The sequence below is a fragment of the Lepidochelys kempii genome, chromosome 27 (assembly GCF_965140265.1).
Source record: "Lepidochelys kempii isolate rLepKem1 chromosome 27, rLepKem1.hap2, whole genome shotgun sequence".
In the NCBI taxonomy this organism is placed as follows: Eukaryota; Metazoa; Chordata; order Testudines; family Cheloniidae; genus Lepidochelys; species Lepidochelys kempii.
In genome coordinates, this window is record NC_133282.1 from 16,675,971 (window position 1) to 16,700,991 (window position 25,021).

General features: G+C 64.5%; 1 protein-coding gene across 2 annotated transcripts; it reads left to right on the forward strand.

Moving 5' to 3' along the window:
* Window positions 1-1,386: 1,386 nt before the first annotated feature.
* Window positions 1,387-23,849, forward strand: RAPGEFL1 (Rap guanine nucleotide exchange factor like 1). Of its 2 annotated transcripts, XM_073326308.1 has the most exons (15): window positions 1,387-1,804; window positions 10,218-10,296; window positions 11,237-11,387; window positions 11,888-11,985; window positions 12,328-12,440; window positions 13,173-13,340; window positions 14,157-14,254; window positions 15,205-15,327; window positions 15,970-16,148; window positions 16,636-16,726; window positions 17,721-17,771; window positions 18,728-18,815; window positions 19,637-19,701; window positions 21,547-21,601; window positions 22,105-23,849. In XM_073326308.1, the coding sequence occupies exons 1-15, from the start codon at window positions 1,387-1,389 to the stop codon at window positions 22,224-22,226; spliced, it is 1,899 nt and encodes a 632-aa protein (XP_073182409.1). In that variant the 3' UTR covers window positions 22,227-23,849. The 2 variants fall into 2 exon arrangements, with proteins under 2 accessions (XP_073182409.1, XP_073182410.1); XM_073326309.1 differs by lacking the exons at window positions 18,728-18,815; window positions 21,547-21,601; window positions 22,105-23,849.
* The last annotated feature ends 1,172 nt before the right edge of the window (window positions 23,850-25,021 follow it).

Genomic DNA, 25,021 nt, shown 5'->3' on the forward strand with positions numbered 1-25,021 from the left:
GATTTCACACGTCGCTTTCAAGTTCTCGTCAAGCAGCCGGGAAAGAGGCGCGTCAAACGCCAACCGGCCTTTAGGAAGGGCGACAGACCGTGTTAGCAACGTGCCTGGAAGTCGATCCCAGAAAGTTTGTGCTGGAGAGGGATGGTCAAAAGGCCGTGGATCAATTGCTTTCCAACGAGGCTATCAGAGCACAAAAGCGAGTAGCTCCCCCCGCATGGTATCACGGGGGAAACTGAGGCACAGGGTGGGGTGGTGACTGGTCCAAAGGCTCAGAGCTGGGAATAGAACCCAGAAATCCTGAGAGATCAAAGTGCAGCTCTCGCAAGTCCCACTCCCAGACTATTGTATGATATTAATCACCCATATAGGGGGAGGCCTCTGTTGAGTTGTTTTTGCTTCCTGAAGGATATATATGGTCTGTACAAGACGTATACAATGTACGTGATCCGCTTTCCTCCTATAGGACCCAGCGTAGCCTTGATCCGTATGGCTGAAAAGCGCTACCCTAGCTCCCTCCAGCACAAAAACCTCCTTTTAGGTCTCAATTGTTACAACGGATACAGAGCACCTGGGGCTCTCTGCAGGGGCACACTGGGCTCCGTCTAGGGGTGTCGGGCCCAGGCGAGGCAGGAGCTCGTCCCAGGCGACCTAATGGTCCCTCTGGCCTCAGACTCTCCCCACATTCTCCAGCCTTGAAGATGTGAGGCTCCTAACTCCCCTGGACTACACTGGGAGTTAGGAGCTGAAATACCTTGGAGGGTCTGGGCCTACGGAACTTGGGGGGGTGGGAACTCTGCCGACCCCGGCTCCCACTCCCTGGGATGGGATCTCCCCCCAGCCAAGCGGCTGCAGGTGTCACCCCAAATCTCCACCTCCCGCCCCACAGCCAGGCTTTTCCCTGTTCTCTCACCCCCAAAGGGGCCTGGTCTCCCCAAGTCTGAGCCCACCCCCAGCATGGGTGGGATTCTCCTCTCACACCGCCCCCCCATGCGCCCAGAGCTGTACCCCGCGCAGACACACCCCGATCCCCTGTCGCTGCGCCCGGCCCCTGGCCCGGGTTTATTCCGGGCCGCCTCCTCCCAGCCCGAGGGGGAGGGGGCCGGGGGGCGGGGCGAAGCGGGCGAGGGGGCGGAGCCTGGAGCTCGTTACCTTCCCGGGGAGGAGGCGGGCGCCGGGCTGGTGCGGTTCTGGCATCCCCGCATCCCGGGGCGCCGGGGCAGCGCCGCCCGCCCGCCGCAGCGCCCCGAGCCTGCGCCGCGGAGCCAGCCCGGGGCTGCCCGGCCCTCCCGCCGCCGGGGCCCATGGCCCCCTGAGCCCCCCGGCCCGGAGCGCAGCGCGGAGCCGGGCGCCCCCCGTGCGCCCCCCGTGCGCCCCGGCCGGCCGGGCATGAAGCCGCTGGAGAAATTCCTGAAGAAGCAGGGCTCGCACCTGGCGGGCCGGGCCGGGGCCGGGCCCGGGGCCGGGCCGGGGGGGCTGCAGCGCCGCCCCAGCGTCTCCCGCCTGCTGCTGCCCGGCTTCCTCCGGGAGCCCGCCGAGGAGCCCGAGCGGGGCATGGAGCCGGCCCGGCCCGGCGGCGACGGGCGCTGGCTGGAGCTGCGGCCCCCGGACGCCGCCCTCCGGTCCCCCTCGTCCTTCTCCTCCGAGGAGCTGTCCCCCGGCGGCGGGGAGCCGCCGCTCAGCCCCGACCCCGCCGCCACCTGCTGCTGGCCCCCGGGCCCGCCCGACAGCCCCGAGCGCCTGCTGGGGGCGCTGCTGGACCGGCTCGGGGGGGCCCCGACCTCGCACGGCCAGGGCTGCGGCGCAGGTAAGGGGAGGGGGGGGCTGCAGGTGCCCATGGTGCTAGGGGAGGGGGGGGTCAGCCCATGGTGGTAGGGGGAGAGGGTCTGGTGCCAGGGGAGGGGGGGTCAGCCCATGGTGGTAGGGGGAGAGGGTCTGGTGCTAGGGGAGGGGGGGGTCAGCCCATGGTGGTAGGGGGAGAGGGTCTGGTGCCAGGGGAGGGGGGTCAGCCCATGGTGGTAGGGGGAGAGGGTCTGGTGCCAGCGGAGGGGGGTCAGCCCATGGTGGTAGGGGGAGAGGGTCTGGTGCCAGGGGAGGGGGGGTCAGCAGGTGCCCTTAGCGGGAGGGGGGTCAGCAGGTGCCCATGGTGGCAGAGAGGGTCTGACTCCTTGGATGAGGTGCATGTTGAAAGTGGGGGTTGGTTGCTGTCACAGTGGGGGAGGGAGTCTGCGGGGGAGGGTCAGGCCATTGGGGGAAGCTCAGGGGGACCTGCTGGGCTCTTGGTAGATCTGGCAGGGCCCAGGGTAACCACATGTGGGCTGCGGGATCCTGCACTACGGTAACCGGCTGGGGGCCTGGAGGGACCTCTCCCGAGGAGCTGGCCACTGTGGTGGTCTGCGGTGCCGTTGCAGATCGGAGCCACCAGGAGGCGCCGTGTCAGGGGAGAGCCTGGGGCAGAGGCTGGGGACCCCCTCCAGAGAGAGGGATGCTTGTCGGGGGGGACAAGGGGGCTCCATTGGAAGGGCCCCCCTTGGCCAGCTGGGCAGCATCTGGCTTTTCCAGCCCTTGGCGAGCACGGCCCCAGGGCCTCCCTAAGATCCCAGGAGACACTCGGCTGCGGGGGGCTCGGAAATGACCGGCGGTGCCGCCGGGGCCCAGATGGTGTTGGCTGCCCCTCGAGCCGCCCGTTAATCTTTAACGTTTGTCAGCGTTTGTCTGGGTGGCCGCGGAAGGCAGCTCGCTGGAGCAGGAGCCTCGGCCATCCTTGGCATGGGCTGCCCCTCTCGCCTTGGGCTCCCCACCTGAAAGCCCAGTGGCAGATGGCCCCGGCCCCTCGGGCCTCGCTCTGCCCCTGTGCCTAGTCGAGGCTGGGCTGTCTGGGCGGGTGTTTAGGGCCGGGGAGCGGGACCCCTGGCTGAGGCCAGCGATGCAGCACTTGGCAGCGTTTGGCTTCAGGGGAGACGTGGGGGGTGGAATTCGGGTCTGTGGAGCTAAAACCAGGCCTGGAGCAGGCACCGGCTGTGCAAGTCCCCTCCAGCACAGCGGGTGCTGGAGAATTAGACTCAGGGAGTCGGTAGCAAAGCTCCTGCAGTGAGCCAGAGCTTCACCCTCTGCGCCTTGAACGTCCTCTGTAAAGGGTGTCTGTGTGTGTGGAGGGGAACAAACCACCGTCTGGCCTGGACGTTCCTGTCCCGAGTCAGGGGGTGCAGTGGGCATGCGGGGAAAGGGCTGTCACTCCTTTGCTTGGGACCTTAGCAGCAGCGTGGGTGGGTCTGATCAGGACCATCTCTGCATTGGCTGGGGGGTGCAACAAGCCCTGCTGCCTCCCGTCCATCTCTGAGCTCTGGCTCGGGGAGGATCCTGGGCAGGAGGAGAAGCTGGCGTCTGTTCTAGGACTCTGGGACCTTAGCATCCATCGAGGCTCTTCTGGGAGGTGGCAGAGCCCTCTGATTGGATGCTTGTCTTTGCTCCGGCTGCCTCCCACACCCTACTGTCCAGTGCATGGGCAATGCCAGCGATGCTGGTGGCCATGCAGCTGTTCAACAGCTGCTGTGTTCCACCCCAGAGGTGGCTGCATTTCAGTGTCACCTGAAGTGATCCCTTTACCCGTGTCACAAAGGGCCTGTGGGGCTAACTTGTGATTGAAGCACTATGAGAGCCTCACAGGAGCAGTGTCTTGTATTGTATGTAGATGGGGAAACTGAGGCACAAAGCGAGGTGGAGCCTTGCACAGTACATCAACAGCAGAACAAGGAGTAGTGCTGGCTCCCGGTCCCCTGTAGTGACCACGGGACACGTGCCTCCGTGTACGTCGCCTCCCAATGCAGTGTGGGGTATAATTATCCGGATTTTCACAATAAAGCAGGGGATGAAATGTCAGGACAGGTCCAGCCTGGGGAACAGAAGGATTTCGGTGCCCCCGCCCCGCAGCCCTCATTGCAGGACCACCCTGGCAGCACAGCCCTGGCTCCATTGTGTGACGGATTTGCTTAATCTCCAGCTCACTGGTGCAGAGTTACCTCGTGTGCAGATTGGCAGTGCTTTGATCCCGAGCTTGGCATTGGCCCTGAGCCAGAACAACGTGCCTGCCGAACGATTCCCATCCCAGGGTCTCCAGGCACTCGCCACCCCGCTGTCGGCAGCCCCACTGGCAGAGGGCAAGTGACTCCTCCGTGGCCTCCCTGCCCTAACCACTGGACACCGCTCCCTTCCCAGAGCTGGGAATAAAACCCAGGAGCCCTGGTTCCTAGCCCCATTCGCTCTAACCACTAGGCCCCACTCCCTCCCTTAGCCAGGGATAGAACCCAGGCATCCTGACTCCTGGGCGTTTAAACCACACCCTGCGCCCTCCCTGCATTAGGTGCTGTGTCCCCACCTCAGAGTGCGGCTGGGCCCGTGGGGGCCAGCAGCTCGCAGAGGGGGCTGGGCGTGGGGGGTACCAGTGGGTCATGCTGGCTGTGTTTCAGGCGGGGGGGGCTGGCAGAGGTGCCCCCTTCTCCTGTGGGGCTCAGGGGAGGAGCAGTGGTGCTGGGAGCACCCAGACCAGCTCCCCTCGCTGCAGTAAGGGGCTGCTCTGAACTCCCTGGGTGCTCAGAACTGCTGTCTGGTGGGAGCCCCGGGGCAGGGAGCAGCCCCCCCCGCCCGCTCCCCGGGCGCCTGCACGGTGCCGAATACCCTGCAGCTGTTCTGGAGCATGGGCTTGCCCCGCACACGGGTTCCTGCCTTGGGAATTTCCCTGGGCCTCTAGCTCTGCCCGCCTGGCTTTGGCGGGGTCTCGATGCATGGCGAGGGCCACTGCCCAAGCGGTGCTGAGCGTCCCCTAGGAGGCGCTGTGTTCCCAGAGGCTCCCAGCCTGGCAGCCAGCTAGCAGGCTGGTAACCCCATGGGCAGCCTCGATCTTGCTAGAACAAGCCCTCTAGGGCGGGGGGAGCCGGCTGAGCCTCTCTCCGCTTTAAGGAATGTTTTTGGGAGGGTGGGGCTGGGGGGGGTCTGAGTGTCTGGGGCAGGGAAGGAAGGACCCTGCCTCTGGGAGTCCTCCAGGGTACGGTCCCCATGGCAAGGAAAAGCCAAACAAGCCAGACAAACCGACCATGCGGCTAGCAGGAAATCCCCTTTTCTTATACACGGAGATACCCCCTAGCCTGCGGGGCTCACTGCCCCAAGGTGTAGCAGCATGGTCAAGGGCTCGGTACGATTCAGGAAAGCGTTAAATACATACCCTGGCATTTTCCAAGGGCCTTAAGGGACCCTGATCCCAAATGCCCCTAGATCCCCAATCTCAGCCCCTGGGGACAATAGAAGGAACATCTGGTCTGTCCTTCAGCAATCCTAGCTAAGGGCTGAGGGATATACACCCTCATGCATCAGGGCACAAGTCAACCCGAACCTTCCCAGGGTCAGGAAGGAATGTCCCCTAGAGGCAGGCTAGGGCATGAACTGCATGGTTGTATAGTCCATCCAGGCACCTTCCTCTGTAGCGCCTTGTCCTGGCTGCTGTCTGAGACGGGCTGCTGGGCTAATGGCTGCTCTGAGCCCGTGCAGCAGGAGAGACATCCGAGGAGGGACAATGTGACTCAGGGGGCAGGGCTGGCTTCCTGGCTTCTGTTCCTGGCTCTGCTGCTGACCTGCTGGGCAAGTCATTTCCTCTCTGCGTGCCTCAGTTTCCTTTCCCGTCCTGGGTCTGCTTAGGCTAAGATCTCTATGGGGCAGGGACTGTCTATCTGTGAGCACCCGGCACCATGGGGCCCAGTCTGGGCTGCGCGCTCTAGATAATACGCCTCCTGACCATCGCTGTTCTGAGGCCACGTGGCAGGGGTCGCATACCAGGCCAGAGGGAGCCCTGGTCTCCTGCACTAGGCTAACCCTGGTAGTCCCCCTGCGCCAGGGGAGGTGGGAGTTTGCTGTGGCTGGTCCGAGGCCGATCTGCCGCCCAGAGATTGCACTGCAGCCCTTCCCGACTGACGTCGGGCCGCAGGGTCCCCTGCCGCCCTGGCTGGGCAGCGGTGGGTGCCCTCTCCCAGCGCACGCCCAGGGCAGGCGGCTGGCTGAGCATGGGGAGGGCGACATCAGGCGAGTAGGCCCCGGTTGGGGCAGGGTACGAGATGGTCCCTCCCTCGGGCCTCTGGGCACCGCGAGGGAGCGGGCGGAAAGCGGGCTGGTTGGCTGGCGCCACGAGGAAGGATGCTCATTGATTGCTTTAGACCCCACCTGGCTTCCCTGACCGCCCCAGTAGGTGTGTCGGCGTTCACCTGTGGGCTGGCCCTGCCAGGACACGCTTGGCCCCTGCTGCCAGGCAGTGCTTGCCCAGCCTGGTACCTGGCACGAGGCAGGGGTAGGGGCAGACTTCCCAAGGCAGAGAAATTGCAGCGCAGAGCCAAGGGGACTGGGCGGGAGGGAGCCGGACGCCCTGGTGTCGGAAGCCACCTGGGGTCTGATCTTCCAAGCGGTGGAAAAGGGGAGAGGCCAGGTCACCCTGCCGGCGCTGGGCCAAACCGGGGTCCCCGGCAGTTAAAATCCCCTCCCCCCACTCAGGGAAACGCCCCCCAGCCCCTGGGCAATTCCACTTCTCTCCCTGCACTGGGGAGTGGGCACCAGGAAGCGGGCACTGGGGAGCTGGACTGAGTGGGGCTGGCGAGGACTCTCTATACTCTGCCGCAAGAGCCCTTTGTGAAACGCTCCCCCTGGCTCTGGGGGAGCCAGGTGCCCGTGGCCCAGAACCCGCCCCACACTGGGTGCTAACCGACCCCTTGTTGGCGCGACCGTGGGCCTGGAGCTGCTCCTTGGGCAGGGTTTGGCATGCAGGCAGGGCGTGGTGTGGGTGGGAGCCTCCTGCCCTGCTCAGGTGGTGCCTGCTCTCTAAATAAACAGCCGGCAGGGCGGGGGGCCCCGTTCCCCAGCGTCCGCCCCCCCTTGTTCAAAGACAGCTGGCAGCCGGGGGAGGGGGACTGGGAGTCAGGACTCCTGGGTTCCATTCCCAGATCTGGGGCCGGGCGGTGGGTGATTAGAGCAGCTGACTCCCGGTCAGGATCCCTGGGTGCTGCCGCTGGCCAAGGGGGAGGCAATGTGGACTAGTGGTTACACCAAGCCACTGGGACTTGAGACATCTGGGCTCTGCTCCTTCCTGGGTGGCGCAAGAGGACCCCTCAGCCCCCGCCCGTCTCCTGGGTGTGGAGCCCTGGGACGGTTAAACGCTCTGGCCCAGCCCTGTTGTTGTGAATTCGCTGGGGCTGGGGCAGCGCCAGGAGCCTGAGTCTTGCGTCAGGGCTCGGCGGGCCGGGCGCTGCACAGACTGGGATCAAAGGGACGGGCCCCCCCCGCGGGCCTACGATGGAAGTGACCCAGCGAATGGGGTTCGTGCTGATACCCCGTCCCCTCCTCTCAACCCGCCCGCCCCCAGACTTAGCCCCTGAGTCACTGCAGGTGGGGTGCAGCCCCGCTCTGTCCCTCCGCTCTATGCCACGGGGTCTCTGCTGCTCATGGCCTCGCCGGCCTGGCATCTCGCTGGGGCCTAGCGAGGCGGCCTCTTGTCTCGTGTCCATTCATTGGAGCCGGATTCGCTAAGGGGCTGGGAGCCAGCTTGGCTGGGGTTGAGCAGCTGGCGGGGTTGCTCTGTTCCTGGGGTTTGCATTCGTTGTCTCCCCCGGCCCTGGTACCTCGCGCCCCTGCAGAGAGAAATGTAGAATTCCTTCAGCGCCGATTAGCCAGCCAGCGGCAGCGCCCGCGGCAGCATGTGCCGGGCCGGGATCCCAACGGCTGCGTCAGGTGCTGGCTGCTTGAGCTTGTCCCAGACCTGACAAGAGGCAGCGTGGCCCAGTGGTCAGAGGCCCTGAGGCTCACTGGCGAGGGCTTGATGGCTTGTGGCAGCCTGGCCTGGTGGCAGGGACACTGGGCAGGGAGGCAGGACTCGCGGTTCTATTCCCAGCTCTGCCGTGTCACCGTGGGCAAGTCATGGCCCTGCACCGTGCCTCAGTTTCTCCTCCCACCCCTTCTCTTGTTTGCTTAGATTGTCACCTGCTCGGGGCAGGGCCTGTCTGTCTCTGTGCAGCATCCGGCACAACAGGGTGCTGGTCTCGGTCGGGCCTCTAAGCAACACCCGGTGCTACAAATACTAATATTAGGGGGGGTGTTAGCCTGGCTTTCCTGCCTACACCCACCCCACCCTGCAGCCTCCGGCAGACAGAGTATTTTCCTTCCCTGCCTGTCCCGTGTGCTGTTAAACAAATCAGGGCTCCGCCCTAGAGGTGGCTGCTTCTCCCGGTCGTGGGGGAGACGATCTGCGCCGGCTGGTGGGGATCTTTTGTTCTTTTGCCTCCTGCCCTAAGCTGTGCTGTTCCAGTCGGCTGCGGGGCCGCACGCTAGAGGTGGCAGGGTCTCGGGGCTGGGCGGGGTGTGTGGGCTCCGAGCGCATTTTCGAGTTGGGGTGCTCTGCTCTGACTGCAGGCTCCTCGCGTGGGGAACCGTCTCGCTCCCACAATGGCGTTACGAAGGCAGTGAATGAATTTCCTTCCTTGCCACCCACCTCCTTGCTGTGAAGTGGCTGCCCTGCTGGGGGCGGGCGCTCGGCCTCCCGCTGGCTTTTGATGCCGGGAGCTCGAGCGGGGCTCAGCGCCACAGGCCCTGAAGCAAAACCAAAGGGATTTGCTTTGAGAAAAACCTTTGGCTAATCTTGACTGACGCCAGAGGCTCGTTCCCCCGTTTTCTGGCCTGGCGCGTGGTGTCACTGGACAGGCTGGGCTTCCGCGGGCAAAGTGCCCGCTGGGGAGGCTTGTCTGAGTAAGGAATGGCAGGACTCGACCCCTTCAGCGGGTGCCGTGTTCCACCCCAGAGGTGGCTGCATGTCAGTGATTTTCAGCCCCTTTTCCCTCCCCCAGCTCCCTGGTCTCTTTTCCCTTAACCCCGTTCCCACCTTCCTGCTGCATGTCAGGGGGTGATGTCGTGTTTTGGGGGGAGGTATATGAAGTGGGTGGGTGGGGAGTATATGAAGTGGGCGGGGAGGTATATGGGGTGGGGTGGGTGTAGGAAGTGGGTGGGTGCGTGCTGTGGGGGTATATGAAGTGGGTGGGGGTATATGAGGAGTGGGTGGGGGAATATGGGGTGCGGTATGAAGGGGTGGGTGAGGGGTATATGGAGTGTGAGGTATATGGGGGGTAGAGGAAGTGGGTGGGTGAGGTATTTGGGGGTGTAGGAAGTGGGTGGGGGGATAGGTGGGGTATGAAGGGGTGAGTGGGGGGGTATATGGAGTGTGAGGTATATGGGGGGTGTAGGAAGTGGATGCGAGGGTGACTCGTTTACAGACAAACGGGTCTGCAGGTTTGCTGTGGGTGCTGGACATTTTGGCATCACCCAGCATTGCTGCCCCCCGGGGTCGTGCCAGGGGCTCACCTAGCGAGGGGGCTGGACTGGATCAAGGAGCTGTGGGGGGCCGTGGCTCGTGGGTGCAGAGAACCCCCTCTGCAGAGCCCTCGCTGGCCCCTGGTGTGGAGGAGGAGGTCAGAGCGGGGGCAGGGGGCAAGGCAGGGGCTGGGGGCAGAGTCCATGGGCAGAGGGTGAGTCACAGCATTCCTGGCACGGGGACAGCCTGGAATCGATACCAGTGCACCCTGGGAGGTCAGGGACCGAACAGGCTGCCCCCACCGCCCCTCCAGGCCGGCCCCCTGGGGAAAGCGGGTGAGCTGGGTGCTGCTGCCCAATCGCTAGCGCCAGGAGGTGGGTGACAGGATGCCTGGTTCTATGCATGGCGCTGGGACTGAGCGAGTCCTCCCCACGGCCCCTGCCTCAGTTTCCCCAGCTGGGCTAACAATGCCAGCCCACCCTTCTTAAGAGCAACGTGAGATTATCCTGTAGCAACGGGGGCCGAGCTCCCCGAGTTGTGAGCCCGGCCCGGGGCCTCCGCGTCGACCCTGTTAACTCACCCGAGCCCTGGCACAGGCCAAGCGATTGGAAATAGCTTCGATGCAGGCGTGTGTGCGCCTGAGGGACCGTGTGTGCAAGGGCAGCGTGCGTGCGAGGGTGGCCCGCGTGCGAGGGTGGCCCACGTGCGCTTAACCTACTACCCGCCCCCCGGGAAGGGATGGGGCCAATTCCCTGTGACTAACGCCGTGCTCGCGGTGTTTGTGCGTCCACCAGTGGGTGCGTGGCCTGGCCGTGCCACCGTCAGTGGGCACAGAGTGCCGCCCGCCTGCCCCACGCAGCCCCCAACCCCGTGTCCGTCTCTCTCCTAGACGTGCTACTGGACGACGTCATCCTCACCCACTCGCTCTTCCTGCCGACCGAGCACTTGCTGCAGGAGCTGCACCGGTGATATCCTTCGGGGGAAGGCCCCTAGGTTGGGGGCAGTGGGGATGGGCAGGGGGGTCTGATCTCGCCTCTTCCCTTTCCACAGCTGATGGGGGCCGGACTCGGGGGGGCGCGCCTTTGCCCGGCTATTTGCTTGCAGCGGGAGGCGCTCGCTCGCCGTGGGGATGTCGGGCGCAGCCATGCCCTGGCTGTGATTTTCCATAGCACCGGCGGAAGCTCGAACTGGAAATCCCGTGGGGTGAATACTTGGTTTCCTCCACGGCGGGTAGAAGCTGGTTTGTTATTGTAGGGTCTCCCGTGAGGAGCTGTGCTCTGCACGCTGGTTTGCTCCTGAGAGCAGGGTGGGAGCTGGGCCGGTTTGTTATGGTAGGGTTGAGCACCGGCCTGCTGACGTGTATTCATGCCAGGCTGCCCGTGTGTCGGCGTGGTCCCTGTGGACGGCGACGCCAGGGAGGGCCGGGGTCGGGATGCCCGTGGCTCCCCTCGCGGCCTGACCTGGAGCAGAGTCGACCAGGAGAGAGGAGGTGGAAGGAGCCAACGTGGCGCTTTGGCCGGGTGCCCTGGTTCGTTCCCCAAGGGAATGTGCCCCATCTCCGGGCCAGGCGAGCTCGAGTGAAACTCGCATCAGCTCACTCAGACGCTTGTCCCGCCGCCTCCCCCCGCGGGGTTACCCCTGTTTGCCCCCCCTGTGGAACCACGGTGTGCAGAGCAGGGCCCGGGGTGCTCAGCACCCGCCTCCAGAGCTGAGCTCATCTGTCCCCGGGGGGCAGCTGGGAAATGAACCCAGGTGTCCGGCGCCGCAGCCCGGCCCCTTTCTCTCGCTGCGCTAGCCAGGGCGCTCGTTGCCCCAGAGGCTGGTTGCCCCTCTTCCCCCAGGGGAGACTTTCAGCCCCTTTCCCCTCCCCCAGCTCCCTGGTCTCTTTTCCCTTAACCCCGTTCCCACCTTCCTGCTGGCGTCGGGGGGCCCTTCGCCTGGCTGGGCGGCGAGCGACGCGCGCCCGAGGAAGCGGGCCGTGCTGACCGTGTTGCTGCACTTCCTGGAGACCTACAAGGGCATCCTGCAGGAGGAGGAGAGCGCTGGGAAAGTCATTAAGGTCCGTGGCGGTCGGGGGGGGGGCAGCTTTACCCTCCTTCCCAGCCCTCGAGGGGCGGGGGGGTCCCAGCCCAGAGCAGGACAACCCTGGGTCTGTCACTGAGGGGGGGGGGGTCATCGGATCCTCTCTGCCCACCTCTGTTTAACCCTCTGCGCTTGGCCAGGCTGGTCAATTTCACTCTCTGGGCTGCCCCACTGGCCCCCACCCGGCTGCCCTGATTCTTCCTAGTAGATTTAATTCCCCCCCAAACTGTGTGTGGGGCTCCGATACCCCAGGGACCCCCTGCCCCAGGGAGAGTATCTCTGGTGATGTGTTGCTCAGTAGCCGGAACATGGGCCCTGCAATCCACTCGGCTGCGCCCCCCCAGAAAACCAGTGCTGACCATGGCCGGGGCAGGGGGTTGTTCCCCAGTGTGTCAGGGCAATGCCAGGCCAGATCTGAGCTGGGGGAGCCCTGCTGGCCGGGCAGCCGAAGACCCCCCTCCCTGTGCCCCCCCGCAGGATCTCTACCTGCTGATCATGAAAGACGTCTCCCTCTACCCGGAGCTGGAAGACGAGATCCTGAGACTGCACCAGCTGGTGGAGAGAGCGGAGCTCAAGTGAGTGACACGGGGTCCCCGCCATGTTAACTGGAGCGACGCTGCCCCGAGCCGCGGCCCTGCGACTGCACCCTTGCTATGAGCAGCGTGATAACGCCAAGAGGCCCCGATCCGGGCTCAGGGCCCCCTTAAGCCGGCTGGTGCCGTGCTGGTACCCAGACCTGGGTGCAAAGGACTACTGGGGGACACTAGATGGCACCCAAAGATATTTCTGTTGGGGGGGCCAGGGCCTCGTGAAAACCAAGTGTGGCTTAATGCCCACTCTGCAGCCTCCCATCCCCCACAGGGCATTATTCCCCTACATCCTGCCCCTTTCCCTGACCTGCCCCTGCTTGGTTGCAGGGTGCCCGAGGAGATCCCGCCACCCAGCAAACAGGTCAAGCCGCTTTTCCGGCACTTCCGGCGCATCGACTCCTGCCTCCAGACCAGGGTGGCCTTCCGGGGCTCGGATGAGAGTGAGTGTGGTGGTGGCGGGGGTCCGAGTGGTCGGCCTGGCACGGCGAGCAGAATCCGATTCCCTGCTGGGAGGCAGGACGTCTGGGTTCCCTCCTGCGGGGGAGGATGTAGCTGCTTGGCCCCAGTCACCAGCGCTGGGTTCCTGCCCCCGATGGAGGGTGGTTGGCACCGGGGGGGGGGGGGGGGGATGACATGCCTGCTGCCTGCATTCGTTACTGTGATTGCGTCAGTTTCTGCGTGGGCTGGGGGCAGCCCCAAGGCTCCGGGCGAGCTGCCAGAGTGGCTGTTGGGGGTGTAAAATGTGGGCCCTGCCCCCACTGGGTAGTGCGGGGAGACCTCAGGCAAGTCCCTTCCCCGCTCTGTGCCTCGGTTTCCCCATCTGTAAAGTGGCTGGGCAAGCAGGAAATGCTTTGGGAGCCTGGGAGGGAGGGTGCAAAGTGACGCTGAGAACGAACTGTGAGCTGCCCCCATGTCTGATCTCCCCCCGCCCCAAGCCAACAGCAGCCCCTAAGTGACCCTGCCAGCAGAGCCCCCGCCAGGGGGCCCCTCCGCACACATCCCCTGCCCCCCATGCCCATCAATGGGGTTGTATGGCCGCGGGCTCACGAGAGCGGGACCTTGCTGCCCGCTCCATTCGGGGGGCGCCGGCGATGGGACAACGGGGATGTGGCTGAAATTCCACCCCCACAGCAGCCCCCCCTCTTACCCCTCCCTCATCTGTCTCCCTGCAGTCTTCTGCCGCGTGTACATGCCCGATCACTCCTACGTCACCATCCGCAGCCGCCTCTCGGCCTCGGTGCAGGACATCCTGGCCGCGGTGACGGAGAAGCTGCAGTACTCGCAGGAGCAGGGCGCCCGCGAGGAAGCCCTCGCCCTGGTAGCGGTGGCGTCGTCTGGAGGTGACTGGCCTAGGGGGTCTCAGTGCAAGGCATGTTCCAGCTTCCCTTGGGGCTCGGAGGGTCATGACTGGGCAGGGTCCGGCCTGGCATCGCTTCCCCTGGCTGCCTGCAGCGCATCAAACCAAGGATGTGCCAGCCCCCTCCAGGTCCGCCTGATCCACTGAGCCGGAACCGCCGAGGCCTCCGTGGTCTGAGCAGAACGTGGCCCCTGCCCCAGGGAGCCTGCAGCGATGTCCTCCCTGGGTGCCAGTAGGGGGCACTCTGGGTGGTTATCGGGGCACAGGGGCCACGCCAGACCTCTGCAGTCTCCAGCTGACGGGCTGGTGCCAACCCTGGATAGACATGGGTGAAAGGGGCTGCAGGAAGGAGAGACCCGCTACCCCGCGGGGGTCTGAGCAGAAAGGGTATTTTACAGCTGGCCCTGGCTGCTGCCAGCTCATGGGTGGGGGAATTGACCCCTGCCTGGGGCATTCCAGGGTCTGGTGGCTCCGAGAGGCCCCTTGATACAGATCCAGAGAAATGTGGACCCTGCATGAGCCCACTGCCACCCCCTTCCCATTCCAGGCCGGGGGGGCAGAGCCTGATGGCCATTCATTTGCTGGCTGAGGTGCAGTGAGTTTGGCAGGTCCCAGAGCCTGGGTCACAAACCTTTGGGCACTAGCCAGCCCCCCTTATGAGCAGAGAGACTGGCATTGATTGGCCCCTGGGTCCTACGCCCCGCACCCCCAGGGCAGAGGGAGGGGGCAGTGTGGCTGGGAGACGGGGCGTGGGGGTGGGCTGACACACTGACCCCAGCCCCGTCTCTCCTGCCCCCAGAGAAGGCTGTGCTGCAGCCCAGCGAGGAGTGTGTCTTCACCACCCTAGGCATTAACAGCCACCTCTTCGCCTGCACGAAGGACGCCATCGAGTCGCTGGTGAGAGCCCCGCCCCGCCCAGGGCACGCGCCAGGGGCCGCCCACGGCAGAACCCGGCTTCCTGCCTGTTACTCCAGAGGCAGCCAAATGATGCCAGCTGTGTCACAAACCAGAGGGGGAGCTGGGGACGCTGGTGCCCAGAATCCTGCTTGTTTTACTTCCCTTGCCCTCCCCTCGGCGGGGCTCTGGCAGATTCCACCCCCCCAGTTCCCCATGTCCCAGCCATCCCCGCCCCTGCCAACCCTGGGGACGGATCGCTGATCTCCCGTGGTTCTCATTCATCCTGTAGGGGAATCCCAGGGCTTTTGGAAACAAGTCTTAACCCTGAGATCACTGCGCTAGCAGTGAAATGCAGCCACCTCTGGGGTGGGACGGCAGCTGCTTGGCAGTGCACCACAACGCTGCACAACAGCGCAGGGTGGGGATTTAGAAATCCTGTATCCAGCTGAAGCTGCAGGAGACAAAGCAGAGTCCCCGGGGGTTGGGACGTGGCCAGAGCCCTGGGGTCGATGTCCCGACGCTTGCAAAAAGCATCATGAAATCTTAAAGGGCCCCCAGGATCTAACCACTAGGCAAGACCGCCTTTCCCACCCAAGGCCGCCAGTCCCCTCTTGACCGCTGGACCTCGCTGCAGTCCCTGCATAGCGCATGCAGGTGCCCTTTGTACCAGGGACATATGGCCACAGTGCCACTGGCTTACTGGGGCAGCGCTGCGTGAGCGGGTGATTTAACTGGGGTCTGGTCGCTTTAGCTGTGTGGTTCTCTCCCCTTCTGAGCATGTGGGTGGGGGGAGAAACTCCCCGCCCTGAATGCAGTGGCTTTTCTCACGGCCCACCGAGGGGGAGGGGAGGCTGCTACAGAGGCCAATAGCCCAGGCACCTTGCCCCCTCTCCGCACAATTAGCCTGAGGCTGCAGCCTCATGGCAAGTCTCGCCCCTTACCCCCGACAGGTCCCGCTCCCCGAGGAGATCCAGGTCTCGCCGGGCGACACTGAGATCCACCGCGCGGAGGCTGAGGAAATAGCCAATCACCTGACGGCCTTTCACTGGGAGCTCTTCCGCTGCATCCACGAGGTGAGGTCGGTGGGGCTGGCCTGCAGGTCCCAAGCCTGTGTGCAGGGCTGCAGGGCACATGGTGGAGAGACATGGGGGGCAGGGGGAGGAGACACGGAGCAGAGCATGCTGGGGAAGCCAAAAACAATTGACAAAAACAATCCCCCACCCCCCGCCCATTTTTTGTTGAAAAATTTGGTCCACGTTTTTGTAGGCTCCGAACCCGGCCGCTGCAAACAGGAGCAATGGGCCGGCCGGGTCAACAAAATCTGAGATTCCCGCACAAAAATGGAAAGCGGCACAACGCTCTCCATGGAATCGAACGTCTTTTCTGTGGGGTGCCCAGCTCTGAGATGGGGCCTTTGCTCCTCGCTGCTGGTTTGAGTCCAGCCTAGGACAGCAGGCAGCAAATGCTGTTCCCAGCAAACAGCTGTTTGGCCCGTAGGTGACACGAGTCTGGCGGTAGTTGACGGGGGGAAGCGTGTAGGGCACTGGGGCTTTGCTAAGACTTCCTATACAGGAGGGGGCAGGGGCAGGGAAAGGGTTCAGGGTTGGGGGCTGGTTACGGGACGGGGTTAGGGTGACCGGCAGGAGCTCAGGGTTCAGGCCGTGGCGCACTGGCGTGGAGCGACACCCACCGCACCCCTCTCCCGTGGTTTGCAGCTGGAGTTCGTGGACTACGTCTTCCACGGGGAGCGGGGCCGGCGGGAGACCGCCAACCTGGAGCTGCTCCTACAACGCTGCAGTGAGGTGCAGCACTGGGTGGCCACCGAGATCCTGCTGTGCGAGGCGCTGGGGAAGCGCGCCCACCTGCTCAAGAAGTTCATCAAGATTGCAGCCATGTGAGCGCCGCGTCTTGCCTGCTGCCAGGACCGGGGGGCCCTGCATGGGGCTGGGGCGGGTGCTATGGACGGGGGGGGCCCCCCTCCTTGCAGTCCCAGCCCCCCGGTCCCTGGTCCCTCGGCCTCAGCTCTGTGCTGCCGGGCGTCTCTCCTGCGTGGGCAGCTGGGACAGCGTGTAAGGCAGGTCAGGCGTGGATGTCGGTGCTGATGCGGCAGGAGGCTGCCGGGCCCCTGACTGGCACCGCCAGGGCCGGGACTGGAGTGCTGGGGGTGGGGGGTGGGATTCCGCAGGGGCTTGGGGACACTGGTCATGGGGCTGCCCTCCACTTGCCCCCAGGGTCCTGATGACCCCATGCCTAGAGCTTGCCCAGCTGGAGGGCCGCAGGTTGCACGCCCCTTACCCCTCCCGCTGGGCTGGGGGGCAGGATCTCTCTCCCTTTTAACCCGTTAGCGGCTGGCCCCTGAGTCTCCTGCTCCGTGTCCCCAGATGCAAGCAGAACCAGGACATGCTGTCATTCTATGCTGTGGTGATGGGGCTGGACAACGCGGCCGTCAGCCGGTTACGGCTCACCTGGGAGGTAAGGGGGTAGCAGGAGTGTGGGTCTCTGCTTGTCGGCCCAGGGTTTGGGACCCCCCATCGGTCAGGGCAGGGCTCCCCATCCCCCATCTGAGCCAGCTGGGTCGCTTTGCCCCGACTGGCAGGGACCTCACGTCATGGACCGCATCCAGCCTGCGCCGTGCTTGGGAGGGAGACCTCTAAGGAGAACCCAGGGTGCTGCTGGCTCAGTAGGGGGCGCTCTTCCCTGGCAGTCAGTGCTGACCCCAGGGGGGCGCTACGGGGTGCTGTGCTGCAGGGACTGGGGTGGGGGCTCAGTAGAGGGCGCGCTCCCCTGGTAGTCCATGCTGACCCGAGCCAGGTGCTAGGGGGCCCGGGCTGCTGTCTCTCCGAGGTTGGGACTGTTTTGGAGGCATTAAAGACCCTGCCGACTGCCCTTTGCATCCGAGTTGGCTTTTAACCCCGATGCCCGGGCTCAATTCCAGCCCTGTCCTGCACCCAGCCTTGCCCCTGTGGTTTCAGCCGAGTACGCAGTGCCTTGCCCTCCCTGCCCAGAGAGGCTATGCAGCCTTGCTCCGCGGCTGGGCAAGCAGCTGCCGTGGTCCACCCCAGAGGTGGCTGCATCTCCGTGCTGGGGGAAATGGCTCCTTCCGCAGCTGCAAAGTGTGTGGGGATCCCGGTTGCTGTTTATCTTCCTTTTCCTCCCTCCAAGTAAACAAACCCAGGAAATAAACCCCAGGCCCCTCCCTCTGCTAACAAGGGCCTGGCCCATTGCACAAGAGACCCTTGCCCAGACGGGGATTAGCTGCGCTCCAGCAGCCTCCCCGCCCCCTCCCTGGGGCCCGGTGACCCCGCTCCACCTCGCTGCCCAGGGATGGCGCCCTGCGATGGAGGCGAGTCCCCCATGATGCCCATGTGCCAGCCTGAGCCGGTGACCTCCTGGCACGGGGGTGCTGGGCGGCGGGGTCTGAACCTGGCCCCGGGGCTGGGCACTCACGGTCCCGTTTGTTTTTCAGAAGCTTCCGGGCAAGTTTAAGAACCTGTTCCGGAAGTTTGAGACTTTGACGGTGAGACCCTCGCCCCGGGGGGCTGGGCTGAGTGGGGCGCTCACCGCTCTTGTGCCAAGGTGCTGGGGGGGCAGGACTGGGCACCCATGGGTACCTGGGTAACCTGGCACCCGCACAGGGGCGGGGTGGGGGCTGGGAAGGGAGGGGGTGGAAACGGTCCCCTGCGGCTCCGCTCCCGGGGGCCCCCAGTGGGAATCTCCCCTCGGAGTTAACTAGCAGCCCAAGGACGCGGCTGAGAGGAGGGAAAACACAAACAGGGCCAGGGACTAGCCGGTCAATGGCCTCGCCCCTGTGCTGGGCGAGGCGACCGGCAGCCCCCCAGCGCCTCCTGCTGGGAGTCCCGTGAGCCGGGTGAGAGGTACGCACCACATGCCCCCGGCTGCCGCGGAGAGGTGGTGTGGATAACGTGGTGCCACGGCAGGAACCGTCCTCCCAGCCCGGCCTTCTCGCCCCCAACACCGGCCTGCATCTGCCCCCTCGCTCAGCGTCTGAGTGTCGGGGACATAGGCGGGTTCCCCCATCCGTGTTGAGCGCACAGCACTTGGCTCCTACCCGGAGGCACCGGGGGATTGGAACCGGCGAGTTCCTGAGGCAGCCACGCTGGGTGCACTAGGCCGTGCTGCCTCGTCTGTGCCAAGCCGGCCGGCTGGAGACCCCCTTGCGGGGGGCTGGGCCTTGCCAACGCTGTGATCTTAGCCACCGGCCCGGCTGCCTAGAGCGGAGCCTTGGGTGGCAACGGGGCTGACGCCGGCGTGACCCCATGTGCCACAGTGTGGCCAAGCTCAGCCGGGTGGGTCTGGGTCCCCCGAGGGGTTTGCCTGGTTCTTCTCTTCCTGGCCCTCGACCTGCAGAGCCCAGCCCCTTGTTCAGCGTCTCTGGGGTCCCGCTGGGGTGTCCAGGCCGGGGTTCCCTGGAGCACCCCCCCTTGACCTGTCCTCCCTCCCCGCCCCCTGCAGGACCCCTGCCGGAATCACAAAACCTACCGGGAAGTCCTCTCCAAGATGAACCCGCCCCTCATCCCCTTCGTGCCCCTCATCCTGAAAGGTGAGCCATGGGCCGCCAGGGAGCGCCAGGTACAGTCCCTCCCTGGGGAGGCCTGGGGGCTCCTGGGAGGCGCTCCCCACTGCCCCCTCCCCAGAGAGCTCGTGGCCACGCAGGGACCCAATCCTGGCAGCCGAGGGCCCATGTGTCTGCACCTCGTTGTGCAGGGAAAGCATTGCCTAGTGGTTACAGCTGGGGGGCTGCTGGACAGGGCTTCCGGCTCTGCTGCTGTCTCATGGGTGACCTTGGGCAACTCCCCTCCCTCTTCGGTGCCTCAGTTTCCCCAGCTGTGCTGCAGGGAGCAGGGCCCAGGGCTCAGTAGGGGGCATGTTCCCTTCACCGTCAGTGCTGACCCCACTGCCCCAGGGCGGTGTCAGGAGGCACTGGGCTGCCTGACCTGCTGTCGCTCCCAGGAGGTGGTAAAACCTGGTGACCCCACAGCCCTTCCTGGCCAACAAGGGCCTCCTGCCCCTGGCCACATTTCGACTGGGCAGAGTGAGCCCTGCCTGCTCCCCTCCCTCCCCCGCTGCTGCCCGCCCGGGATTTTCCCTTGTCCACTGACAGCTGCCGTGCTCCACCCCAGAAGCAGCTGATTCCTGGGACTCTTGGGGGCTGTGTCCTGCCCTCAAGCAGAGTCTCCGGATCCGGCAGCCCTGGGAATCCCGCTGCCTGCAGAGCTATGGACTGGGGCATGGGGATCTCCCAGCCAGGTGCCCACAGAGCAGGAGAAGGGGCTGAGACCCGGGCCAGCACGGCATCCGGGCGGGGGAGGAGAGAGTCCATCTTGCCTGCGCTCACCTTGTCCCTCCTCCTTTGCCCCCCAGACCTGACGTTTGTGCACGAGGGCAGCAAGACGCTCCTGGACGGGCTAGTGAACGTGGAGAAACTGGTGAGTTGCCCCCCTCCTCCGACCCCCTGGAGGAAGAGACCCCTGGATCCAGTTCTCCCCAGTGGGTTTCATTTTCCCGGACACCTGGGTTCTTTCCTTGGCAAGGCCCTTCCCCTCTGTGACGTGTGTTACGCACAGAGTGCGTCCCTGCCTCAAAGAGCTCACACAGGGTGGGAGGGGAAACTGAGGCAGAGAGCAGGGACGGGACCTGGCCCGGATCACCCAGCAGGCCAATAGCAGAGATGGCGACGGCTCCCGCCCCGTGTGCCTGTTGCAAGCCCCTGGCCTGGCTCTGAGAACAGCTGGTGTCTGGGGTGGGGTGGGGGGCGTTGCAGCACCGGACCCGCAGGGCAGCGAGCTCTGCCTTTGTCTGGATGGGACCCCAGGTGGCAGAGCCCCAGCCCCCTGCAGTGCCCCCCCGCCCCCCGCGAGATTAACTGGCGTTGTCCTGGGAACGTCCTTCATGCAATATTCAGCCTGGCGCAGGCGCGGGGGGGCCGGGAGTGCCGCAGCCAGCAGAGGTGGAGTGTGGGGGGGGGGGGGCTGCTGCATGGAGCCAGTGTTGCCATGGCTACGCACTCAGTCCCGCAGCCCCTCCAGGGACGTGCCAGGCGCTCGGCTCATGGGGTCCTTGGGCCGCAGCTCGGCACAGAGAACGGGCCATGGCCAGGCTGGGGGGCGCCTGCTGCCCTTGGGGAGATTCTGGCCCGATCTGCCCATCTGTCCAGCTCGACTCCCCTGTGCTGAATGTCCCACTTCCTGAGCTGGTGTAAACGGAGCCGCTGCCGCTTAGCCACCGAGCAGAATTCCCCCCACCTGGCCCGTAGCTTCCGGGCGGCTGGGCTGAGAGATCCCCTCCCCCCACGGCACCCCTCTTCAGGTTTCATGGGGCTCTGGGCTGGCTGCCGAGCAAAGCGCCGGGTCGCTCCCCGACTAACGCAGCCCGTCAGTGCCCTTCAGCTGGGGCGGTGCTGCGCCGGCAGGGGGCGGCACCCTGGGTCTCCGCAGCGAACCCGGGCGGCCTTGCCCTGGGCACGTGGGCATGACCATACCCCACACGGCATCCTGTCCCCTCGGAGCCTCGTCCCTGCCTACGGATTGGCAGCTCAATGCAGCAGTTCCCTGCACCCCAGGGTTCCCGGCTCAGCCTGCGCCCCGGGGCGGGCGTCTCACTTGCCTGGGTCCCCCCTGGATCGGTGCTGGGTGCTGTGCTGGGCTGGAGTTCAGAGCTCCCTCTCACCCACCCCTGGTGGGATCCAGGCACCCTGTCTAGGTGCTTGGTGTAGGAAACCGGGGCCCAGGTCTTGCTAAATCAACCCCCGGGGTGGAATTTCCCCTGCGCGACCTGCAGGTCACAGCCCCTGTAGGGCAGCAGCAAGGAATGATGGGTGCCGGGACGGCAGAGGCAGCCTTGCTCCTGGCACTGGTGGGGCTCCCGGGTGCTGCGAGAGACCAACAGCTGGGTCCAAATCCCCTCCCCCGCCTGCACCTGAGCCCCTGTGTGTGTCTTGGCTGGGGTGTCTACCGCCCTCTGCTCCCTGTGCGTGGAGGGCTTCGACCAGCTGTTTGTTATTTAACACACCTGCAGGGGTAGAGCCAACTGGATCGGGCTCCTTGGGCGCCCGGGCGCAGGGTGGGCGCAGAGTCGGTGCCTGTCCCCTGTGGGATGAGGTGGGTTCTCCCAGCTGTGGCACGGGACGGCTCACTGCCCTGACTGCCGGTCTCGTTTCTGTACCCGGCTCGGGGGCTGGGCCCACGGTCCTGAGGCCCTTGCTGGGGCCTGGGCTGCCCCAGGGCCAGGCCCAGCGCCCAGGCTGTTAACCACGTGGCTGCCTTCCTTTGCAGCACTCAATCGCCGAAAAAGTGAGGACAATCCGAAAGTATCGCAGCCGTCCCCTGTGTGAGTATGAGCGTCTCCCACAGGCTGCCCCCCCGCGCTGCTCTCCAGGGACAGGAAGGGCAGCGTCATTACCCCACGGAGCTCCCTGCTTCCCCAGACTGCAGATCCCGACTGGGGGGCACTGGGACTGGCAGCCGGGGTGACTTAGGGGGTGGGGCCTTTGCCCCTGGTTTACTGCTCTGAAACCTGCCCAGCATGGGAACAAATGAAAGCTGCCACCTTCCAAGCGGCAGAGATCTGTTGCCCGGGCCATAAACCTGTGCGAAAGCCGACTCAGGCTGGCCTGTCTGGTTCTCAGGGAAGCTTCCCAGCTGGCCCGGTCAGGCCACCTGTGCCAGGGCCCGCCTGGCAGCCGCCATGCTTAGCCCCAGGGCAGCAAGCAGCCCGCCGTCCTCTCTCATGCGGGCAGGAGCCAGGCAAGGTGAGTTCCACCAGGGGAGGGAGAGCAGCGCCTCCTGCTGCTGGCTCCCGGGTCATGCGCCCTGACTTCTCCTCCCCCGCAGGCCTGGATTTGGAGGCGTCGCCCAGCCAGCTGCAGACCAAGGCCTACGTGCGCCAGTTCCAGGTGATCGACAATCAGAACCTGCTCTTTGAGCTCTCCTACAAACTGGAGGCGAGCAGCTAGTGACAGCCGGGGGGGCGCTGGATCCGTCACACTACAGCACTTTGGCTGGCCGCGGCCCCGGCTCGCTGGACGCCCCTGTGCGCGGAGAGACACGGGCACTTTGTGGTTTACAGAGCCACGGCACTTTGTGGTTTACAGAGCCGGCTGGACTCTAGACACATGGCCCTTCCCCATCAGGGGGTGGGAGGGGACAACCCCTGCTGCGCAGACGGGGTGGGCCGGGACTGGCTTTCGGTCTAGCTTTAAACTCTGGGCCAGGCGCCCAGGGCACGGTCTGGGAGACCAGGGCATGGGCAGGAGACACTGTCCCCTCTGCCAGGTGCCAGTGGGGTGGGTTGGAGCCAGGTGGGGTGAGGGGCAGCATGTGGTGTGGGGTCAGCATTCCCCTTGGCAAACAAAGGGGACCTGTGCCCCCTCTACAGGGTCCCAGCTCCCTCTCTCCCCGTTCCTGTCCTCTCTTCTTGGGTTCATCCCTCCTGCTTCTCCCACCCCTGTGTGTTTCCCTCCTTTCCTCCTTGCCCCAGCCAGAGCAGCTGTGACTGCATCACCCCCTGCCAGCTCTCAGACCCCCTCTGCTGGGGTGCTCTCAGTACATGTCAGAATGCAAAGCTCCCCCCCCCCCAGGGGAAACAGCATTGGGGTGCTGGGGAGAAGCCCTGGCTCCCATGCCTCTGTCCCCCAGAGTCGGTCCAGCTGCAGGCACCTCACTTCCCTCTAGTTTCAAAATTATGGGTTGTCCCCACCTGCCCGGGGTGCCTTGGTCCCTAGGAGTTTGGCTGCAGTACCTGACACAGGTGGGGTTTGAACCTGTGAGCTACAGAGTGGAAAGCAGGAGCCACCGGAGCTAGAGCCCTAAATCCCTTCAACAGCTTTCTAACCTCATACATGGGCTGGCAGGGGGAGGGCAGGCAGAGCCCCCTGTGGGGGTTATGTGGCCCTCATAGTGCTCTGGGGCTGGGTTTATTTTCCCATTAGACTCCACCTGCCCCCCAGCTTCTCCCCCATCTCTGCCCCTCGCTTACCTACACCAAGGGCAGGGTCCCCAGTATGCCTGGGCCGGCGCTAAGGGCAGTTGTGTAACCGCATTGCCTTTAAACCCTGCCTGTCTGCTCCACAGAGCTGCTCGTGTCCTGAAGCATGACCCTAACGCCCCGGCCCCCAGCCACCCCCCACTGCTACAGCAGGGACTCTTCACCTGGGATGAAGCCAACCCCAACCCCCCTCCCCCCACACACACATTGTGCCCCTTGGCAGGATGGGAGCCACTCCCTACAGCCAGCTGTATCTGGCCCCAAGGAGCCCCCATGGCAGTATGCAGAGAGGATAGCAGCCTACGGGAGTGGGCATCAAGAGTGGGGTGAGGTGGTTGCAAGGGGCAGCAGGTGGGCGGGGGAGCCCCAGAACAATGTTCCCCGCAATTCTAGTTTTGTACCTATCCTTTTGGGCGCGTGGTAAACAGCCCGAGGAGGTTCTCTTTATGTATATTCAGGGTCTTTCTGTTTCTGTCACGGCTGAGGGTCTCGCCTGCGGCCTGGGCGGCTCCCTGGCCTAACACGAGAATGTATATGTTTTGTACCAAAATGCTCTCTTAATTGTAAATTTATTTTTTAAAAGAAAACGGCAGCTCCTTGTGTGCTACGGTGCTTTGTACAGAGACTTTTCTACGGGCGGCTTTGGGGTTGCGGCCCTTTGCCCACACGAGCTGGAATGGAAAGATGCACTGTGCAGCTTGGCTGAGGCTGTTTGGGTTCTGAGTTTATGATTATTTTACCATGCTCCAGAAGCACTGGGGTGGGAGGAAGACTTCGGACCGGAACTGGCAATAAAAGCGGCACTGTCTACTGAGAGGCATGTCCAGCACCTGAATGATTGCAGCAGCGGGTCCGAGCCCCAGCCGGGCACCAGAACCGCACGGCATTGGCCCTAGGCAAATGCAACCTGCTGAGTCTCTAGACTCCAGTCCAGGCCAACCTGCCCCTTCTCATTCAGTTCCACTCGTCACGCCCCATGGGGGAGACAAACGGGGCTCTGCGTGGCGTAGCCTTTTGGGAGAGTCTTTCGGGAGAGTCTTTCAGGAGAGGCCTTTGTAACCCACACACCTCCTGGGCGTGGCATTGTGTCCCATCTCGTGGCACCAGACCACTTAGAGAGAGACAATGAGTCTGCTCTACAGCCTTAGCTACAGCCAGTTGGCTTTTAGCTCATGCGGAAGAGCCTCTTGCACTAAGCTCCAGAGAGCCACAGTTCGATCCTGCTTGCTGCCGGCCGGGGGCCTGTTGGCGTTACACCTTTAAAGTCCAAGGTCCCTAACCCCCTTTCGCCCGAGTGCGTCTCTTGAGAGGGGAGGTTAACCTAGGGGCTGGCCGTGCCTAAGATGGCCGTCTCTGTAGTGCATAGGGTCTCTATCCTAAGCCCATCAACCTGGCCAGCTGGCGTGTGTATGAACCCCATTGTGGATTTCCTAGGACAGCTACCTCAACAGAGGGACGCTCCTGAGAACACTGGGACAGGCGCCAACCTTAAGTCCATGTGCCCTTTCCCCCGGCTGCGCCCAGAGGTGCTCCCTAGCACTCTGTGTGTGACTCCCTGCATGTTCCCTGGGCTCCAGCATGCCCAGGAGCTGGGCCCCTCAGCTGTTAAAGCGGGGTGAAGCAATTTGGGGGATCCAATTAGTAGGAAGGATCGGACCCCTGGCACCGAGTTCCTGAGTGTGGGTTATCGGGGTGTGTGTGTGTGCGCTGTGCAGAGAGGGACATGGCCGTCACCCCAGGAGAGAAGCTGGCAGAGGACCCCAT